This window comes from Volvox carteri (genome assembly GCF_000143455.1).
Source record: "Volvox carteri f. nagariensis unplaced genomic scaffold VOLCAscaffold_24, whole genome shotgun sequence".
In the NCBI taxonomy this organism is placed as follows: Eukaryota; Viridiplantae; Chlorophyta; class Chlorophyceae; order Chlamydomonadales; family Volvocaceae; genus Volvox; species Volvox carteri.
Window position 1 is genome coordinate 106,233 of NW_003307567.1, and position 20,044 is coordinate 126,276.

Here is a 20,044-nt window from a genome sequence, read left to right on the forward strand (position 1 = left end):
CCGACCGGGTGGGGGGAAAGACGAACCACGTGAACGAGTGAAGCTGCTGCCAAAGAAAAAGTGTACAAGAAGTAGAACTGACCAGTAGGCGGCGGGGGTGGCGCGGGCGGGGAGTTGGGGGGGGGGGAAAACAGGAGTAGCCTGGCGGGCCAGGGAGCGTGGCGTGGCGTGGGCATCATAAAATGCTGCTGCTGCTGCCGTAAATATTCGTTAGATGCGTGGGGTGGAAGAGCGCGAGTGTATATGTGTGTATTGGGGGGGGGAAGAGAGAGGAGGGGGAGGCAGAGGGAAGGAGGGTGAGGAGGAGCATTGAAGTGCGGGACGGACAAATGGTTACGTGGAAAAGAGAGATGTTCCCCTAACTAATTGACAATATACAGGTGCTGTACGGCATGGACACCCTAAAACCCGATACATGAATGTACGACAGCACTCACCAATGCACGCCACGAGTCCGTCTTTCCAGCCCTTGTGCTCCACCAAGCTCTGACACGTCACTCCTAGACCCCATAAGAAAAGCGTCAGATCTCGGATGTAGTACGACCATCTAGGGCGGCCGTACAATGCCGTACAAGGAAGAACCGTACACAGTGGCACAAGAAAGGCGGGGCGGTATATTGTTGCCTGAGATGACACGCGCTTGATGTACGAAAAAGGCGACACAGACGTACATACGGGAAATCGCGATCGCATTCGGTTATTGCGCGCGTTCACCTGCCTTTACATCAACTCCCTCGAGTCCTCTTTTACTGCAATTGCTGCTGTGTTGCTACTATGTTGCTACTGCTGCTGCTATTGCTACTGCTGTTGCTACTATGTTGCTGCGACTGCTACTGTTGCTACTGCTGTTGCTGCTATGTTGCTACTGCTGCTACTACTGCTGTTACTGTGTTGCTGCTGCAATTGCTGCTGTGTTGCTACTGCTGTTGCTGCTATGTTGCTGTTATTGTGAGTCGCGGCGGACGAGGGTCCCTCGATGCATAACTCAAGAGACCCCTTTCCCCCAACCCTCAATTTCCCCTACCCGGCAGGTGTGAGTACGGGTCCGAACTGCCGGTCAACTGAACGTACAGTACGAAATACGGCACCCGAGTTGACAAGGACGTTGATACAGAACGCGAGGAAGTACACGATGGTGTTGCTGACGTGGAGCCAGGAGGTGTCCGCTGAACGGGGGAAGGGGGGAAAGGGGGGAGGAGGTTGCAGACACGGTGTGTATGTATGTATGTATGTATATATGTATGTATGTATGTATGTATGTATGTATGTATGTATGTATGTATGTATGTATGTATGTATGTATGTATGTATGTATGTGTGTTGTAGGGGAAAGGGGAAATAACGGAAATTCGTCCCTGGGATCCTTGAAGGCATTTTTGGATGCAATGACGAGCGGATGAACTACGACACCACTAGAGCTCATGGGGGCCTTATTATGGCTTTTTTGTGGGGTATTTCTGTAGGTAGGAAAGTATATATACATACATACATACATCTCCGCTCCCCCCCCCCATTCCCCCCCTTTTGGGCGTTGACTGCCTGACCTGGGGACCCCCATAGCCCCCGGACTGCCGTGCCGAGCTGCCGAAGGGGTTCCCACGCTGGAGACACCTTTCTTGGGTTTTGCCTAGCCACCACGCACGTGCACCGTGTCTGTGCTCCTCTGTGTACGCGTGTGTGTGTGTGTGTGTGTGCACCGTGACCAGCATGAGTTCGATCATTGTATGCGAAGCGGCCGGGTGCAAGACAGGCAGACAGACAGACAGGCAGACAGGCGCTCCTCACAAGAACCAACGGGCTGCAAAGGGGAGTCCGTCGCCTGTGTGAAGGGTTGGTGAAGGAAAAGTACATGAAGGCGCAGGGTGCTGTGGTGGATGTGTGTATGTATGCACGTGTACGTACGTATGCTTGTATGCATGAATGTATGTATGTATGCGTGAATGTATGTATGAATGTGCAGTGACATAAGAAGGGTACCGCACAGCATATCGCATTTGAGACAGTGCGCGTGCGCGTCGAGTGCTGACGAAGTTGACGTACCCGCGCAGAATGGCAGCTGCCATATCGAGGGTCGTCGAGGAGCTGTCGGAGATGCGGGTTCATCTATTGTGCTTGGCGCTGAAGATGAAGGAGGAGTGGGCTCTCGTTCCCCAGGCAACCCCCCTGCGCTTGCCCTGCGGTCATGCTCCTCTGCTTCCGCTGTCGAAGTTGAGGGCCCGGCACGTGCGTCGCTGCGCGGTACTGTGCCTAGAAGGACCTCGCTCTCAGGCATTAAACGTGTGGTATAAAACTTATTTGGCCATGTTGTCGCAAGTATCCGCAGAGAATGAAGCCAACACCTCCCAAAGTTATCACCGCAACCACGCGCTACGCAACTTTTCTATCCCGTGTATTATTGAACTGGACACTAAAAAGGGCGAAAGGGCGTTGGCGAGTTGTTGCCTCCTTGTGAATACTGTCTTGCTGCACTTACTGCAATACTGCAAAGTAATACTCGCTTTAATCATAGCTGTGGATATGCATGTTGCAACGGTGTGGGTTTGTGATGCTATTTTGGCCTATCGTACGGAATCCAGTTGAACATTTCGCTATCTTGCAACTTAAGGAGCAATGCAGCTGACCTACTTGTCCAATGTCCGTTCTCGTTTTCATATGTGCGAGGGTGCACTAGCTTACTAATGCTTGTCCCGTGGGGCCTGTGACCCTGTGGCCCTGACCCCGCGTGGCTGGCGTTCAGGTGTCGCCTTCACTTTTCTTTGCAGACGGAACTTATTTACGTTTTATCTACCAGTGCTTTGTAGCCCGGCAACCGAGCAGGTCCTACCGTAATCCCGATCACCTAAGCAAATGGTCTCCCTCGTCTTCCCAATCTCGCAAGCACTCTCACATCACCAGACTTTCTTACACGGCCTCTCTATGTCGCTCCAACGTCATCCGTGTCATGCTGCACAGATGCAAATCTATGAACATCTCTTACGTCTGTTACTATCTGTCGTAACGATGGTGGAAGAGGAGGATGTGTGAGGAAGGTCCAAGTCAAGGTCCCTCTAACAATCCCCTCTTACCACAACGAAGCGGGAATTAACACCGGTGGGTTATATCCGTGCATAATTCTTTCGCATATTAGGTTCATCATTTATATCCGAGAGACGAAGTGTTGTAGGTAAGTGGAGAAGTGGCACGAGTAACTACGTGCAACTACGTTTTCTCTGCCATAGATGCAGACTGACTTACCCGCGCGATCGTCAGTTGCGGGCATATGTAGCCATACATATGTTTTCTCCTTACCTGTTGCGCTAATAAATGTACCGTTTCTTTCAAGCTTGCAGGAAGACCAACAAGGAATGTAGACATCTGCGATTACACGTCATGCGTTCGAACCCGGTTTCATCAGTTCCCCGAATCTCGACATCCAGCAATCTCACGTTGTCGGCAGTAATCCACTAACCACACACACACACACAGGTAGGCGGCGCAATTCCTAGAGTACAACTTCACACCTCTGGATAATTCCAGGACACCGGCACCGGCAAGCGTTACATCGACCGCGCGGATCATATGCGTTTTCAAACAATTGTAATATACCACACCGCGCTTCTTGCGATTTTACCCTATCCACTTGCAACCCACATGAAAAGGTGGTCATTAATACAAACCCTTCACGCATCTTCTTTCGGGTGGTGTTGATGGTGAACCTACTCCTGATAGATACTTCCCATGCATGTCTAGTCCAATTGAACCAGTTCATGCAAAACCTCTCAGGGCGAAAAGGCGCCGACACAATCTTTTTTAGCATGCCGCAACAACAACGACAACTGCTGTAATGCTTGATAGATTGCTCTGCACCTAACAACAACACACGTTTTGCGGTCGGTGCGTTTTGTCCCTTCCTGTCAACCATTTCACACGGGCCGCAGTGTCTTTTTCAACCCGAAACTGCACTGCCCAGACCGGCAACTGCCTGCGCGACTGCATTGGCATTGGCATTGGCGCTGCCCCCTGACTGAGGGGCGCACTGCGCCACCGCAGAAGACTGCGCCAGGGCCCGAGCCACGGCCTGACCGGTACCGGACGAGGCGGCGGCGGCTTGGGCAGCTGCAGGGTTGTACGCCGTGTACGAAGGAGGCACAAAAGGGCAAAGGGGTCACCAAGGCACCGTCGCCCCAGTGTCGGATCACTCAGCAGGCGAGGTAGGGAAGTGAGGGGAAGTGAAACGGCGGAAGAGAAGTAGACGGAGCGGCAGCACAAAGAAGGCAGGGAACAGGGGCATAAACGAAATAACGAGGATGCCACGTCAGCTGCAGCAGATGTCGATGTTCGAAGGCAGGTCTGCTGAGATGAGACAGGTTGGGACAGGGACGGTAGCCCCTCACACCACCTGGTGTGCCAAGGGCACGTAGGGCCCCGATAGGTTATTCGGGAGGAAACAAAGAGGATTCATTCGTGCACAACCGAACTTTTTGGATGATTTTTGGGCATGAAGAACCTTGATTGAGCACAGCCAACCGGCTGTTTCTCCCCCCTCCTCCCCCCCCCCCCCCCAACAGCTGCCCTCCCCACCCGCACCTGCCAGGACGTTGGCCACCCCACCACATCCAGAACTGGCAACCGCCTGAGCCAGGGCCTGAGCGTACGCAGCGCCCAGCCCGGAAGAGGTGCCGCTGGCCAGGGCGGCAGCTGCAGCCGCACCCGCGCCCGCTACGGCGGAGTTGTTGCCGTTAGACTGAACCAGAGCCTGGGCGATGGCACTGGACACCGCATTGGGGTTCTGTGGCGGGTTTCGGAGCGGGGTTTAGGGGTTGAGATCTCATATAAAGCGCTTGCGACTATGGTTTTAGAGTGGAAAAAAGAGCTTCTGACCCTGCAAGGTGGGGATGACACGAATGTAGGTAGCTTACGCATAACGCAAGACGATGGTGGGTCATTATGAAACAATGAATGTCGTGGAAGCCCGGCCGCCTCCGTCACGACGGATCAGAGGGGAGAGAGAAGGGAAATCCTTTTGCCGGCGACCCACCGAACCACCAACCCACCGACCCCGTATTACCAACCATGTCCCACCTGGCTATATGCCTGAGCTAGAGCCTGAGCGATGGCGGTGGTGGTGCCGCTGCCCGCAGCATAACCCGCTGCCAAGACCTGTTACAACATAGGAAAAGAAGACAATGAGAAAAGGAAAGAAGACAGCAGAAGGTACATCAGGAAAGGAATCCGTTGGCTAGAGATGAAAGATGAATGAACGGGGCGGAGGGGGGAACCTACGAGCACAGTTCGAGGATAGAGCCGGGTGAGGTGGAGGGCTATCGGACACCGGGATCGCAGGAAATGGACAAGTACGTTGTTGCAACCTAAGAAAGCATGTCGTGGGTGATTATGATCAATCATCGCTCTGGATGGTGCGGGGCTTGTGCGGTACGCACCTTTTACCCACACACGCTTACTCTAAAATACCACAAGAGGAAAAAACACAAGAGTTTGTCTCTTTCACACACAGCCACACACCTGTGCTAGCGCTGTGGCGGATGATCCCCCGGAGGCGGCGGCGCTGGCGATGGCATTGGCGACGGCAGTGGTGTTGCCGGCAGATACCGCCTGCAGGCGTGTGTGTGCCAAAACTTGATATAGGTACAGACAGGAGGCAAGGTACAGTAATGCGACGTTCAATCAACACATTTTCACCACCACCCTCCATTCCAACCCCGCAACGCCACTTCATCATATGTTACACCACCTCCGAGCCTGCCTACCTGCGCAAACGCCTGCGCCACTGCGGTTGCGGTGGTTGGCCCTCCCTGTTGTACGGCCTGCGTCAGGGCGTTACCCACTCCCTGCACCTGACCCGCGCCCCCCGTCTGCTGAGCCTGGGAAAGGGCCTGGGCGATGGCCGTGGCGGCGGCCGAGGGGGCTGGGGGCAGGAGGTTTAGATTGGGGGAGAGAGGGGTGGGGGGAGAGGGGGGTGGAAGGTCAACAAATATGGGAGAGCAAACTGCTTTGCGAATCACCGAGTTTTGTAGACAGGGGGGGACATACACCACTTTTCCGACCTACCCAACAGAAACTGAATTTCAGTTTGTATTCGGTTTGTAACCAGTTTGTTTATCCCAACACGATACACGAAGTAAACCAACCAGTAGGGACCCCACCACGATACACCGAGTCCCCCCACCCCCCCTCATGCCTTACAGCTGGCGGCGGCCTTGGAAATGGCCTCCGCAGCCGCCTTCGCCGAGCCACCTCCCGAGGCAGCTGCCTGCGCCAGCGCCTGAGCCGCAGCCTGAGAACCGGTTCCGGAGCTCACAGCCTGCAGCACAAGAGGTCCGTGCAACCGCAACGTAACGGTGTGAACATTACTAGACACCACCAAGCAACAAAATCAGGAGCCAGACGCGGGCTACGTTAACCAAACCGAGTCGAAGCTCGCATCAGAACAAAGCTGTCCAGCCACATCTTGCGGCCCCACTTCCAGGACCAGGATTCGTCCAAGGGCCTTACGATGTGCACTCGTGCTGCATTTCAGAGAAAACGTGTCCCCTCATCCCGCCCGCCCAGCCAAAGCCCTACACCCACCTTCGCAATCGCTTCCGCCACGGCCTGCTGGGCGTTGGGGCTCTGCGAGGCGGCCTGGGCCAGTGCCTGCGCCAGGGCCTGCGAGCTGCCCTGACCCTGGGCAGCCGCCAGCGCGTTAGCAACCGTGTTGGCGGCGGCTCCCTGGGCTGTAGCGACACACACACACATCACCACGACAGAGAAAGAAGCAGTAACGCCACCACCAGCGGGAGAAGGGTGGAGGGGATTGGCAAAGGTCTATAATGACCAGATGGCAGTAGTCGGGGGCCTGATCACACACACAAACACACACAAGCGCACCGCACATTCGTACAAACAGGCTGAGGCCCCCAGAGAGCGGGGTTACAACACACTCCCTTTTTATTTTAACTTGTACATGCCAAAGGTCTGCGGGTATGGATGCACGCGTGTGATGTGTTATTTTTTTAGGAGACACGTAAAAGATAAGTGTGCAAGAGGAAGTTCGAAAATGCCCACCAAGCGAAAGCCATCGCAAGTCACCGCCTGTCGGCCCGATACGACCAGCCAGGATACCAACGGGTCGACACAATGCATGAGCTCCCCCCCCACTGGTTCCCCTACAGAGAGCGCTACACGGGTAGTTGGGTAGTTGCTGGTGGGTTAGTTGTTAGATGGATATTTCAAAAACTCACACTCGGCGGACGCCTGAGCGATGGCCTGTGCCGCAGTGTTCTGCGCCGTTCCGCCCTGCGAATTGGAGTGTGCGGTGGATAGGACAGCAGTGCGGATCCCTTCTTTTGTTTTGGGGGGTTTTGATTTGTTTTCTTGCGGAGAGAACCAGAGGGAGAGTCATCCTGATGATGTGATGGACTGGAAGTAATCACAAAGGTTGAGATTTACACGAACGCCCGATGTGAGAGCTTTCATGGAAAAGTAGATTTATTTACAGATACCCGGATATAAATGGTCGGCCTGGCGAATATTCAGCGAATATTATTAAAAAAACACAAATCGGCGACTGGCGGCGCCGGCAGGTTGATCGGCAGGCGATCGACACGGGAACCCGGTGAACAGTGTCACAGGCCCCGGGAAAGTGAGGAGCGGCAAACGGAGGAGTGCGATAGTAGCCTGCACCCGTGGACCCTAGCAGTCCACAACCTGGTTCATTATCATTGAATGACTGCCCGCAAAAGACACCCGAATGCTGTGTCAATTTGCCTGACGTATGCAACAACACGATAACAGGCGTTTGGCTGAACCTGACCCGGCAAGCGCGCATTTATGTTTTCTCATGATGCTCGCTGCAATAACCATAAAACACATAACATTCATCTTGTAGCAGCACGCAAGACATATAGACGCAAGACCCGCAGCCGCTGCCACAGCCACATGTGGACTCACCTGCGCAGCGGCGTTGGCAAGTCCTTGTGCTGCTGCGCCGCCAGTGCCGCCGCCGGCGCCGCCGCCGCCGGCACCCACGATGGCCTGGAGCAACGAGGCGTGTACGAGTTGGGATAGGGCAGGGCGGGTCGGTTCGGTTCGGGGTGAAATCACTACACTAATCAAAGTACCGTGAGTTACTCAGACGACATGGGGCTACAAAATGGGGCAGAGGAGTGGTGCGGCAGAACGGGGCGTAGTGATGCTCAGCTGCTGAAGTGTTACAGGAGTCCCGCGTGCGACCCGATATAAGTATATCCACCGCAACTCTTATCGTTCCCTTTGGTCGTTAGTATCCTCTTTTATCACTTGCTTTGTCTGAAGTGCGAGGGTAGGATGGTGCTTATGGGCGATCTGGCGGCCCTTGAGCCCTCGGCTAGTATTGGGGGGTTTGCAGGTACGGGGAACGCGCCCCCACGGCCATGTGAGATCCTCAAACGGATGATCACCACCGTGGTGGGACTATATTTACATCGATGTGACATTCCTGCAAAAATATCATTCCATGCCAGCACCAATCCCTGCATGCGCATGTGCGAGGTACCTCCTAATACCAGTGGGGGAGGTGACGGCTGATAAAAACTGAAAAGCCCACGGGTCAAAAACGAGTCTTACCCATGGTCAAGAAGGGTCTTTTGACCGCAGCCCACCTGGGAAAGCGCCTGGGCGTTGCCTGATCCGGCAACCTGCGCGAAGGACCGCGCATCCGCTACCGCCTGGCCGGCGTTTGAGGAGGCAGAGGCCTGCGACGTCGCCTGTGCGCTTGGCGGCGGCTGTTGTTGGCGCAGAGCTCGCCGGTGTGCGACTTCAGCAGCCGTGCCTAGGTTAAGTTAAAATGGGCACGGAAGAGTAAGGCAATAGCAGCAGAGCATGAGCGCCAACAGATAAGGTTTTAATTAAGGACAAGAAAGGCGATAGGCACCTAATAGAGAGTTCCGCAACAAGTTGCAACATGGAAGAGTGTGAGGACGAAGAGGATAAGAAAGGAATCGAATAGGTGGTGAAGTCTCAAGTGCACTAATTTAAATAAGACAAACAACATAAGGGATAGAAAATGTGCACAGATGCTGAGCAAGTCGCGCGATACCGGAAGTGCGGATAAAGACATCCAGACCAGCATGCACGTCAATCGACGCGCGTTTGAGAATGCAATTAGGCCATAGAATTCGTCACACATTACATAAGATGTAAAATCAATATCTTTTGTTTTAACTCCTGGTACAGCTGTCTTGCAACGCCTTGGACTCAGAACAAAACGGCGGCTGTTCCCGGAGTTGTGGCAGCGCCACGTACACACCGACAGCAAGTAATGGGAGAAAATTATATACAAAGACAACATTACGAATTATATACTATCTCAAAATAAGAAACCCGGAATTGGGCGAACACGTCGTAATAAGCTGCGGAAACGGCCGAAAGAGTCTGCTCGCTTCATGATAACTTTGTGCGTGAGAAAATGCACGTGTGTAATCTCGCCATAAAGGCGCCGCCGTACAATCGCGGACCACGCACATTCTCACGCATCAATTCATCACCTAGCGAGCCTAGCAGCTGTATCTCCAGACCCACCCACCCCACGTACCTACCTAATTTGGTAATAAAGTAACGTGGCCTCACCTGCCGCAGCCACCAGGTCAGGCCCCGTGCCCGCCAGGGATGCAATGAGGAGCGCCACCAGCACAGCGGCAGTCCCTCCCCTACCAGCAGGGGTAGCGCCCCTCTTAGCGTAGCGAGCAGCCATCCTCCTCAACAGCTCTCACGGCTTCGCTCTCCTTTTGTTCGGCCTGCGTGCGCCGCGAACGAGGAAGCGATCACCGTATTTATTGATAGCGAGAATCATATATCCACGCAATCGGTAGCCTGCGCAGCTTTTCTTACACAGTGCGTGTCCCGCTTGTCACTTCCAAGTTTGGTGAAGGGGACGAACGATATTTGGACCGTTATTAGAAACCCGAATGGCAGTGCGTGATGGCGCGCCGCGCTTTATACGTGGATCACTCATCACGCATTTTCCGAAACATGTACGACACCTAGCACGTGCTTTGGCCGCGCTCACGCTATGCCCGTTCGCTCCGGCGGCTGACCTGGAAGCCGCCTTCGCTCTTCGCTGCTATCTTCTATCCTTCGTCGACCCCTCAAAATGTTTTTCACCATGAACATCATGAAACGCAAAACAATATTTCTGCCGCGAACACGAACAGCGACACATTTGGCCTACCAACTATAGTTCATGTCCGCCGCCCGAGGCCGATTTTCCCTAACTTTGGATGCTCATCGTTGGACGCTGCGGACGATGCGGAGGAAGGCATGTCCCTTCGTTCATTACTATATTTCCACCCCGTTCTTCCCCTCGAGGCTTGTTTTCATGTATTGCCAAAGATTGCCGCTATTATTTTCTCCCTCTCTTCTCGGTCGTCTCTTTCCAACGCCGACTTCCTTTTTCTTATTCTTATATAGTGCAGGAGTGTAGATTGGCTCTGCCCTTTGCGATAACAACAGCAATAGTGTGTGGTGATGACCTAGAGGCAAAGTTCGTAAAAGGTCGAGAATGCACTAGGGTAGGTAGGGAGCAACAATCAATAAGCCTGGCTGCCTGCCTGCCCGTTGGAATCCTATCGCCAGCTGTTGAAGAAACCGAGGCACTCTTGGCCGTGCGTGAAGGCGCCGGCTGTAGACAGGCACCGCCATGCCCATCGATGTCAATAAAGCCGTTCTGGATGTGTGTGGGGGGAGGGAGGGAACGTAACAGCGCTCAGCGCTCAACCTTCGCCGTCCCCTAGCGGTGCTGATTCTAGTTCTTATTTCTTTGGCTTTGCATTATATATAGTACATGTGCGTTCAGCGGCCTTATTATTTACCAGCCATGCACATTGCACGTTGCTTGTATATGCAAAGGAAACGCAAACGTGCATACATACGTACATACCTACATACATACGTACAGGATATTATTGTTGCGTAGATGAATCGCGCGTCGGATCGATCCAATCCGATCCGATCAGATCAGAGAAGCGAAGGATCCTCTCGATCGATTCGGCCCCGCCGAGGCAATACTACTACCACTACTACTAATAATAATAATGTAACAGTTTGTGTTGCTGTGCGGAGCGAAATCGTCATTTTGCTAAGCAGCAATGGTCGCATCGTCATTTTTAAGCTCGCACGGTTTGCCGTTTGCGTCCGGCTCTTTAGTGGTGTCTGCTGATGTGTGCTCGGCGGTCTACGGCGTCTATGACAGCAGCAGCCCGTCTCTGTTTCCGTTCACGCAATTTCCGACCGCTATCCCTCCGCGAGTTGACATGACAGCAGCAGGGCGGTATCTGCAGAAAAAAGTTCTAAGCAGCACGCGCATGAAGACTGTGATGAAAGAGAAAGCAGTCCAAACTGAAGGAGTTGCACCCTCAGCAGTCGTGTGGCTACGATCTTCGGTGGTGTGGATAATCCCCCATTTTCCCCTGCGTCAAAAGTTGCTTGGCCGAAAAAGGGCAGGGTCGCGGCCGCGATTTCGCCGGTCTACATGTATAGAAGTTGGAAGATAATGGAAACTGACAGTTTTCTACGTGAAGCGTTGAAAACTAAGGTTTTCTGCGAATACGGAGTGTCTTTGCCGTATGGCGTACGAGCCAGTGTGGCTCTTGTGTCGCGGCACGCGACAGTGTTTGCTAATTCGGGTTGTTCGTAGCTACGTTTGGGTGCTGCCGTGAAGCGGTTGGTCTGTAGGCCTTGGTGTTCCGCTTCGTGGTAGTGTGCCCTCAATTACAAAGTCCGATTCTGACAGCGAGACTTCGGTCAGCTACAACACGATGTACACCGAACTAAAAGCGCGACTAGTCGCACTTAAGGAAAATAAAGATGTCAAGGCTGCGCAGGAGCGTCGCGCCGCTGACCCGGGCGTAATTTTGAACAAGCAGCAGCTGGCTGCCATGGACCAGCTGAACGCCGTGAAGCTGCAGCTGACAACCATTAAGAAGCTTATGGACACGAAGCCTGACGTGCAGGCGGTCGACGGTCCACCGGCGAAGCGGGCCCGTGTCGCCCTTGAGGATTTCAAATGTGACTTCGGCGCCAGCGAGGGCAAAGCGAACAAGTCTCTCAGCGGACAGCGCGCGCATATCGAGAAATGCTACAATGCGGTAATGGACATTGAGGACGCGTGGCGCAACGTCCTCGCGGCTCGGCCCGGGGAGGAACGCTTCAGGAACATCGAGGCCATGGAGACTGGCATCACCGACGGCAAGGCCGTGTCCGGGGGGTCGCGAAGGAGCTGGTCGTTGCATACAACCACGGCTGGGAGGTCGTGCATGAGATGCGTGGCATGGCGTACGCGGAGACGGAGGAGGAGCGCAAGGCGCTGAAGCAGGCCGTGAAGGCGGTGGCGGGCAAGAAGCCCAAGCAGGCCAAACCCGCGAGCGTGCCGGCCGGCTCTGGCGCGGGGGCCGGGGTGAAGCAGGCAGCGGCGGCGGGTGTCTGTTTCAAGTGCAATAAGCCTGGGCACTTCGCCAAAGAGTGCAAGGAGAAGTAACGGGGTGTAGTGTGGTGCGGGTGTGAGAGGTAATTCGCAGCTCGTGGGCCCGGGAAGGTCATGGTGGTTTGGAGCCGACGCGGGTGTTAACTCGCGAGTCGGGGCCCGGAGAGGCCGGGGGGGTAACAGCCCCGTGGTGTTTTGGAGCCGACACGAGTGTTAACTCGCAGGTCGGGGCCCGGAGAGGCCGGGGGGCAGCAGCCCCGTGGTGTTTTGGAGCCGACACGAGTGTTAACTCGCAGGTCGGGGCCCGGAGAGGCCGGGGGGCAGCAGCCCCGTGGTGTTTTGGAGCCGACACGAGTGTTAACTCGCGGGTCGGGGCCCGGAGAGGCCGGGGGCAGCGGCCCCATAGCGTGGAAGCGTGTTGTTGACGTTCCTTTTGGCTGTAGCCTTGTGCGGGGTTGGGTGGCTAAGGGCACGGCCGCCCCCTCCGCGATTATTGAAGTTTCGTGGTAGTGTGCCCTCACCCGGCCCTACCCTTTCACGAAGACGTTCTTTCCTTGCGTGCAGGTACTTGTTTGTAACGTAGTCTTCGCATGAAAACTGACAGTTTTCTACGTGAAGCGTTGAAAACTAAGGTTTTCTGCGAATACGGAGTGTCTTTGCCGTATGGCGTACGAGCCAGTGTGGCTCTTGTGTCGCGGCACGCGACAGTGTTTGCTAATTCGGGTTGTTCGTAGCTACGTTTGGGTGCTGCCGTGAAGCGGTTGGTCTGTAGGCCTTGGTGTTCCGCTTCGTGGTAGTGTGCCCTCACCCGGCCCTACCCTTTCACGAAGACGTTCTTTCCTTGCGTGCAGGTACTTGTTTGTAACGTAGTCTTCGCATGAAAACCCCGGCTCAAATGCTGGCTCGACGGCCGCCCTGGGCCCCCTGGGGCCACGCCTTGCTGAAACGCGGGATTTCCGATATTTAAGTAGGCATGGGCGATACACACTAGTTGCGTGTATTAATCTGAGGGGTAGCAGTGTTCAAGAACAAAAAACACGTGTATCGTACATGTTTACACAGATACCGGGTTTGTCTACATACATACCAAGTACACACTGATGCCCCCGGAGGTTCCGTCGAAAATCCTTCCGATGGTGGAAGGTAAAAGTGCCCCTGGTCGATGGACGGTGGTGACCTGGGATAAAATTGTCCTGCGAGCCGACCAGGAATGGAGTTGAGCCGCCGTCGATCCGGCAGATTCCGTTGGATGCCGGTGGTGGGTGCGGAACCTGAGCGATCCACTGAGAAATTGACTAGGGTGACTGGATGAGGGTGCCCCGAAATACCATGGGTCAGGCAGGGGTCTGCCGGGTAGCGGCCGCAGGGTGAAGATATCCACACCCCACTGTCCCACACATCACACATCATCATACCGGAAATACCGCTTATCAGCATGCCCCACAGATTATTAGGGTTGCCTTGCGCGCTTATGAAATGGCAAGACATGACAAACCCAATCTGAGTGCGAGGTTGTCCACCGGCTGATACGGCCTGCGTGCGTTGCGGGTTTCGGCTTCAGGTGGCCATCCGCAACCATCTCATCCTTCATAGCCTGATCTACCTAAAACCCGACAGAGAACCCCTGCATGCGTTATAGTTACAAGTTACATGTGGGCTCACCGAAACTCAATTACCCCCTTTGGACGCTAGTCTGGGCTGATGTGCGGTGCTTCCTTTCCCCCGTGGCTTTTAGGCGTTGTAGTATTGCCCTTGGGCCGTCGGCTCGTATGGGTAGTCTTACAGGTATGGGGTCACGCACCCCCAACCATGTAACACACACACACACACGCACACACACACGCACACACACACATGCACACACACACACATACACACACACACACACACACACACCTAAGTTACAAGTGCCGCACGCGTGCGGGGGATCCGTCAAAGCCGGGAGGCCATGGACTATATATATTGAAAGTTGGTTACACCATACAACCGACGGCGGTTTGGGTCCTGCCAACTAGACCCCTCCCATCCAGTCACCCGACATCCGTAGAGACAGCCATCAGCCATCGCCACCATCTCAGAATGTTATATATGCTGGGCACTCCAAGAGTACATCCTCTTCGTCTATCTTCCACAGCTTGGAGCTCGCAGAACTTGCTTATCTTATCTCTCCTCACATGCAATTACCCCCCATAAGCTCTATTTGCTTCTAGCGGCCAGCGACATAAACGAAAGCGCATTAGCAACCAATGTGCATCAACAGGGATCATCAACATGTTGGCACGCAGCAACCAGCAGCTTGACCCAGCTGCTTTTACAAACGGCAACCCCCATCGAGTGTAGTGCATTTTGTATTTTCAGCCATCTTACTGCTAATCAGGTTGCTTCCATCCGAGAGGGGAAATCGTGTGCTACTGCAGAAAGCCTCTAATGCTTCATGAAGTGGTGACGAAGTTCAGAAAGTATTGGATCCCTTGGATATTTTTTCCGGAACACCAAAGGGGAAGAACTAAAGGGGTGTGTAGCGCCATTTTACCTTGCGATTATCGCTCGCAGCACACGCAGGAGGTAATCCCATACATCCCACACACCAGGCTGTCGAAGTTTCCAAAAAGCGAAACAGCTTGGACGCATAACCTTCTGTGAGTAGCTCCCTCCTCAGTGCCGGGAGGACCGCCTGGCACAGGGTTGTTGTTGATGTTGTTACAGGGTGGTTAAGCTTCACCAGTGGCCTCCTTCCCGAGGCAGTTCCCTGCTCTCCCCTGCTAGAGGGGCACCCTAATCCATTCACCCCATCCGACTTCAGAGTGTACTCTTTGAGTTTGGCAACTCACCACCAGCATCCAACGAAATCTAGCGGATCAACGGCGCGTCAACTTAGTTCCTGGTTAGCTCGCAAGTTGATTTTATCACGTCCTACACCGTCCTCAAGATGGGGGGCCACCTCCCATTTCAACACCTCTCAAACACTCCGAGAGGTCGGCAGGCGGACTTGAACTCGGACGCGCCGGGAGCAGATGTCAGGCCTTTAATCTCTGCCAGCCGCCTGCCTATGCCCCTGTTGTTGTATGGGCAAGGAACCCCGGCTGAGTCAAAGTGCCTATTCCATTCCAGAAGCCGATAGGATGCCCCATCTGGGTCCAGAAGTAGTTCAGAGGAAATTACGAGAGCTCAGCGGATCTAGCTAAGCACGTACGGCAGGCCTGGATAGGTCTTGCAGATGTGGCTCGATAAGCAGAGGGGGATGGTGTGTTACATGTGGATGCGCTCTGGGTGTGTGGAGGGTAGCGCTTGGGTGAGCCAGGAAGCTCGTTCATTCCGTTCACATCCCCAACGTACCGCAATAAACCACCAACCATCAACCATCAACAACTATGATCAAGTACGACAACTATAGAATCAAGCATGCTACACCAGGTCAAGTGTCATTTGTCACGATCACATATCCTTCCTCAAACCGGTTGTTACACCGGCTTTAGGTCCATGTGCCCGCCATAACCACCACAGAATGTGGTTTTACTATTCACCGTCATCCGAAGCTCCAACTGCGTGCGCTGGGTGCTGCTCTCCACTGTCACTACAACAAGGCAAGCTGGAGCTGCATGCAGCTGTATATCCCAGCAAAGGCGTGGCCCTTTCAGCCTGCCATCCTCCACCAGTCCAGTGCATGTGTACTCCAACAGCCTCTAAACGCAGTCTCGACCAAACGCAACAACAATGACGACAATATTTTACCACTTTTAGATTCCTACCTACTGCCGCGTACATCCACCTACAACGTCAACATAAGCGGAAACCCTTTGCAACCAGCTCAAAATATTGCTGTGCACATGCATATCCCTCGGGCCGCGGTGGGTGTTTTCTTTCAACCCGAAAGTGCGCTGCCCAGACCGGCAACTGCCTGCGCGACTGCATTGGCGTTGGCATTGGCGCTGCCCCCCGACTGAGGGGCGCACTGCGCCACCGCAGAAGACTGCGCCAGGGCCTGAGCCACGGCCTGACCGGTACCGGACGAGGCGGCGGAGGCTTGGGCAGCTGCAGGGTTGTACGAGTTTAGGTGTTCAGCGGCAAAAGGGCCAAGGGGGCACCAAGGGGGGCAGCCGTGATGATGATGGTTACAGTGACAGATGGTCAGGTCAGCGCAGAGAGGTGGAGTACTGCTGGGTAACGAGAAAGAGCTCGGGGGACAGGGGACTACAAGAACAACCCAGGTCCCAACCGGCTGTTTCTCCCCCCTACCCTCCTCAACAGCTGCCCTCCCCAGCCGCACCTGCCAGGAAGTTGGCCACCCCTCCACATCCCGAACTGGCAACCGCCTGAGCCAGGGCCTGAGCGTACGCAGCGCCCAGCCCGGAAGAGGTGCCGCTGGCCAGGGCGGCAGCTGCAGCCGCACCCGCCCCCGCTACGGCGCCGCTATTGCCGTTAGACTGGACCAGAGCCTGGGCGATGGCACTGGACACCGCGCTGGGGTTCTGCGCAACGTGTTTCGGAGCGGGGGGTTGAGGAAGCAGTTGTAGGAGTTGTGGATATGCGAGGAATTGTGCGAAAGGGGGTTTGGACGAGACGAGATCTGGGATATGGGAAATAGGGCGGCCTAAAACACTTCCGGATTGGCAGCTATCTGAACATCAGGGCAAAGAGAGCACGTACATATATACAAATAGCTAGGTTCCCCCCCTTGATCCCCAGGGTAGATGATATCTGGAAGATATTCGTGTCAGGTCATAGGAGGGCCACGGCAGGACCCCAGGGGCTGGCTTAGCCCCTGGGCTGGCTTAGCCCCTGGGCTGGCTTAGCCCCTGGGCTGGCTTAGCCCCTGGGCTGGCTTAGCCCCTGGGCTGGCTTAGCCCCTGGGCTGGCTTAGCCCCTGGGCTGGCTTAGCCCCTGGGCTGGCTTAGCCCCTGGGCTGGCTTAGCCCCTGGGCTGGCTTAGCCCCTGGGCTGGCTTAGCCCCTGGGCTGGCTTAGCCCCTGGGCTGGCTTAGCCCCTGGGCTGGCTTAGCCCCTGGGCTGGCTTAGCCCCTGGGCTGGCTTAGCCCCTGGGCTGGCTTAGCCCCTGGGCTGGCTTAGCCCCTGGGCTGGCTTAGCCCCTGGGCTGGCTTAGCCCCTGGGCTGGCTTAGCCCCTGGGCTGGCTTAGCCCCTGGGCTGGCTTAGCCCCTGGGCTGGCTTAGCCCCTGGGCTGGCTTAGCCCCTGGGCTGGCTTAGCCCCTGGGCTGGCTTAGCCCCTGGGCTGGCTTAGCCCCTGGGCTGGCTTAGCCCCTGGGCTGGCTTAGCCCCTGGGCTGGCTTAGCCCCTGGGCTGGCTTAGCCCCTGGGCTGGCTTAGCCCCTGGGCTGGCTTAGCCCCTGGGCTGGCTTAGCCCCTGGGCTGGCTTAGCCCCTGGGCTGGCTTAGCCCCTGGGCTGGCTTAGCCCCTGGGCTGGCTTAGCCCCTTACAACATGGGAGACAACATTCCCGCACCTAGTCCATCCCGCTGTGTGCAGTGGGAGAACGAAAGGAGAGGAGCATTTTTTTCCCGCTTCTGTAAATGACTTCAACTGCTATATAATAAAACTACAGCTGTATAACTTCTATAGTAGGACAGGGGTGTATGAACCGGGAGCAGACTGAACCACCGACCCACCGACCCCGTATTACCAACCATATCCCACCTGGCTATATGCCTGAGCTAGAGCCTGAGCGATGGCGGTGGTGGTGCCGCTGCCCGCAGCATAACCCGCTGCCAACACCTGTTACAACATAGGAAAAGAAGACAAGAGATAGATCAAGGTTGGAATTCCGTTCGCTAGGATGAAAGGGGGGTGGGAAATTCCGACTACGACCAGAGCCGGGTGAGGTGGAGGGCTACGTCGCATTACACATCCCGTAACTCTCCTTTTTAAGATGTGCGGTTCTTACCCCTCACCAGTTGCCAAGTCGTTAGTGGGCCTTGTCACATATACAATACAATCCCAACGGCCACACGTCCCGAATACATGCTGATACGCAACCCCACAAACACACACGCACACCCTGTCTCTCTCACATAGCCCCCCGCACGCCATGACACACACACACAGCCACACACACAGCCACACACCTGTGCTAGAGCTGTGGCGGACGATCCCCCGGAGGCGGCGGCGCTGGCGATGGCATTGGCGACGGTGTTGGTGTTGCCGGCAGATACCGCCTGCAGGCGTGTGTGTGCCAAAACTTGATCAATAGGTACAGACAGGAGGCAAGGTACAGTAATGCGACGTTCAATCAACTCACACATTGATAACCACCACCCCCCATTCCAACCCCGCAACGCCACTTCATCATATGTTAAACCACCTCCGAGCCTGCCTACCTGCGCAAACGCCTGCGCCACTGCGGTTGCGGTGGTTGGACCTCCCTGTTGTACGGCCTGCGTCAGGGCGTTACTCACTCCCTGCACCTGACCCGCGCCCCCCGTCTGCTGAGCCTGGGAGAGGGCCTGGGCGATGGCGGTGGCGGCGGCCGAGGGGGCTGGGGGCAGGGGGTTTAGATTGGGGGAGAGAGGGGTGGGGGGAGAGGGGGGTGGAAGGTCAACAAATATGGGAGAGCAAACTGCTTTGCGAATCACCGAGTTTTGTAGACAGGGGAACAGAACTGAATTTCAGTTTGTATTCGGTTTGTAACCAGTTTGTTTATCCACCACGATGCACGCAGTAAACCAACCAGTAGGACTCCACCACGATACACCGCGTCCCCCCACCCCCCCTCCTGAAACTTACAGCTGGCGGCGGCCTTGGAAATGGCCTCCGCAGCCGCCTTAGCCGAGCCACCTCCCGAGGCAGCTGCCTGCGCCAGCGCCTGAGCCGCAGCCTGAGAACCGGTTCCGGAGCTCACAGCCTGCAGCACAGAGGTCCGTGGGTAAACCACGGCGGCGGCACGACAGCAGGTAAGCAGCTTTTTTCAAGGCCGCGCTTAACAGTTAACCAAACAATGCACATAGGGCCGCACTCGACATTGTTCGGTCTTATTAGACCTCCAACCTCAAGCCCAATTAACCAACCTACAGCAAGCAGCGACAAACGTCAACATACACATCCAACCCCACACCTGCACCCACATCACCCACCCACCTTTGCAATCGCTTCCGCCACGGCCTGCTGGGCGTTGGGGCTCTGCGAGGCGGCCTGGGCCAGTGCCTGCGCCAGGGCCTGCGAGCTGCCCTGACCCTGGGCAGCCGCCAGCGCGTTAGCCACCGTGTTGGCGGCGGCTCCCTGGGCTGTAGCAGCAGCACACACCACGACAGAAAAAGAAGCAGTAACGCCACCACCAGCGGGAGAAAGGGGGAGGGGATTGGCACAAAGGTCTATAATGACCAGATGGCAGTAGTCGGGGGCCTGACCTCACAAACACACACACACACAAGCACACCGCACATTCGTACAAACAGGCTGTGTCCTCCCAGGCGTGAGTGCTCAGCAACACGGACACGGCTCAACAGCGGACGGGCCAGGACGGTGCGTCGAGGTACCTGCCCGAAACACCACACAGCCCCCTCGCGGCACACTGCGGAAACCCCCTGCATGTATTTCCCTCTTCCCTTTCTCCTCCTCGCCCTCACAGCCTCATTTCTTGGCGTAGTTGGGTAGCTGGTTAGT

General features: G+C 55.5%; 4 protein-coding genes across 4 annotated transcripts in view; 1 reads left to right on the top strand and 3 right to left on the bottom strand.

The window, feature by feature from the left end:
- VOLCADRAFT_92026 (uncharacterized protein) overlaps positions 1-3,259 on the bottom strand; it is a gene marked incomplete at both ends in the record, with an annotated part of 6,422 nt that extends 3,163 nt beyond the window's left edge. Inside the window, 4 exons of the mRNA XM_002951530.1 lie at positions 83-141; positions 438-547; positions 1,025-1,166; positions 3,235-3,259. Of these exons, the coding sequence (XP_002951576.1) occupies positions 83-141; positions 438-547; positions 1,025-1,166; positions 3,235-3,259 (336 nt within the window). The remainder of the gene's footprint in view (positions 1-82; positions 142-437; positions 548-1,024; positions 1,167-3,234) is intronic.
- A 106-nt stretch (positions 3,260-3,365) lies between these two features.
- On the bottom strand, positions 3,366-9,709 carry VOLCADRAFT_105114 (uncharacterized protein; the record flags this gene model as incomplete). Its single annotated transcript, XM_002951531.1, has 11 exons — positions 3,366-4,095; positions 4,567-4,768; positions 5,062-5,139; positions 5,503-5,592; positions 5,748-5,905; positions 6,184-6,301; positions 6,568-6,713; positions 7,221-7,275; positions 7,930-8,013; positions 8,619-8,788; positions 9,586-9,709. 11 exons carry the CDS (start codon positions 9,707-9,709, stop codon positions 3,926-3,928), a joined length of 1,395 nt encoding a protein of 464 aa, XP_002951577.1. The 3' UTR covers positions 3,366-3,925.
- A 2,520-nt stretch (positions 9,710-12,229) lies between these two features.
- On the top strand, positions 12,230-13,035 carry VOLCADRAFT_105115 (uncharacterized protein). The gene is made up of 2 exons (XM_002951434.1): positions 12,230-12,606; positions 12,681-13,035. Exon 1 carries the CDS (start codon positions 12,275-12,277, stop codon positions 12,488-12,490), a length of 216 nt encoding a protein of 71 aa, XP_002951480.1. The 5' UTR covers positions 12,230-12,274; the 3' UTR covers positions 12,491-12,606; positions 12,681-13,035.
- Positions 13,036-16,298: 3,263 nt separating this feature from the next.
- VOLCADRAFT_92029 (uncharacterized protein) overlaps positions 16,299-20,044 on the bottom strand; it is a gene marked incomplete at both ends in the record, with an annotated part of 6,941 nt that continues 3,195 nt past the window's right edge. The window contains 7 exons of the mRNA XM_002951532.1: positions 16,299-16,468; positions 16,704-16,905; positions 18,083-18,160; positions 18,511-18,600; positions 18,763-18,920; positions 19,169-19,286; positions 19,520-19,665. Coding sequence (XP_002951578.1) covers positions 16,299-16,468; positions 16,704-16,905; positions 18,083-18,160; positions 18,511-18,600; positions 18,763-18,920; positions 19,169-19,286; positions 19,520-19,665 — 962 coding nt within the window. The remainder of the gene's footprint in view (positions 16,469-16,703; positions 16,906-18,082; positions 18,161-18,510; positions 18,601-18,762; positions 18,921-19,168; positions 19,287-19,519; positions 19,666-20,044) is intronic.

Excerpts from the sequence above, each read along its gene's own strand:
- VOLCADRAFT_105115 (XM_002951434.1), top strand. The coding sequence starts at position 12,275 with ATGCGTGGCATGGCGTACGCGGAGACGGAGGAGGAGCGCAAGGCGCTG.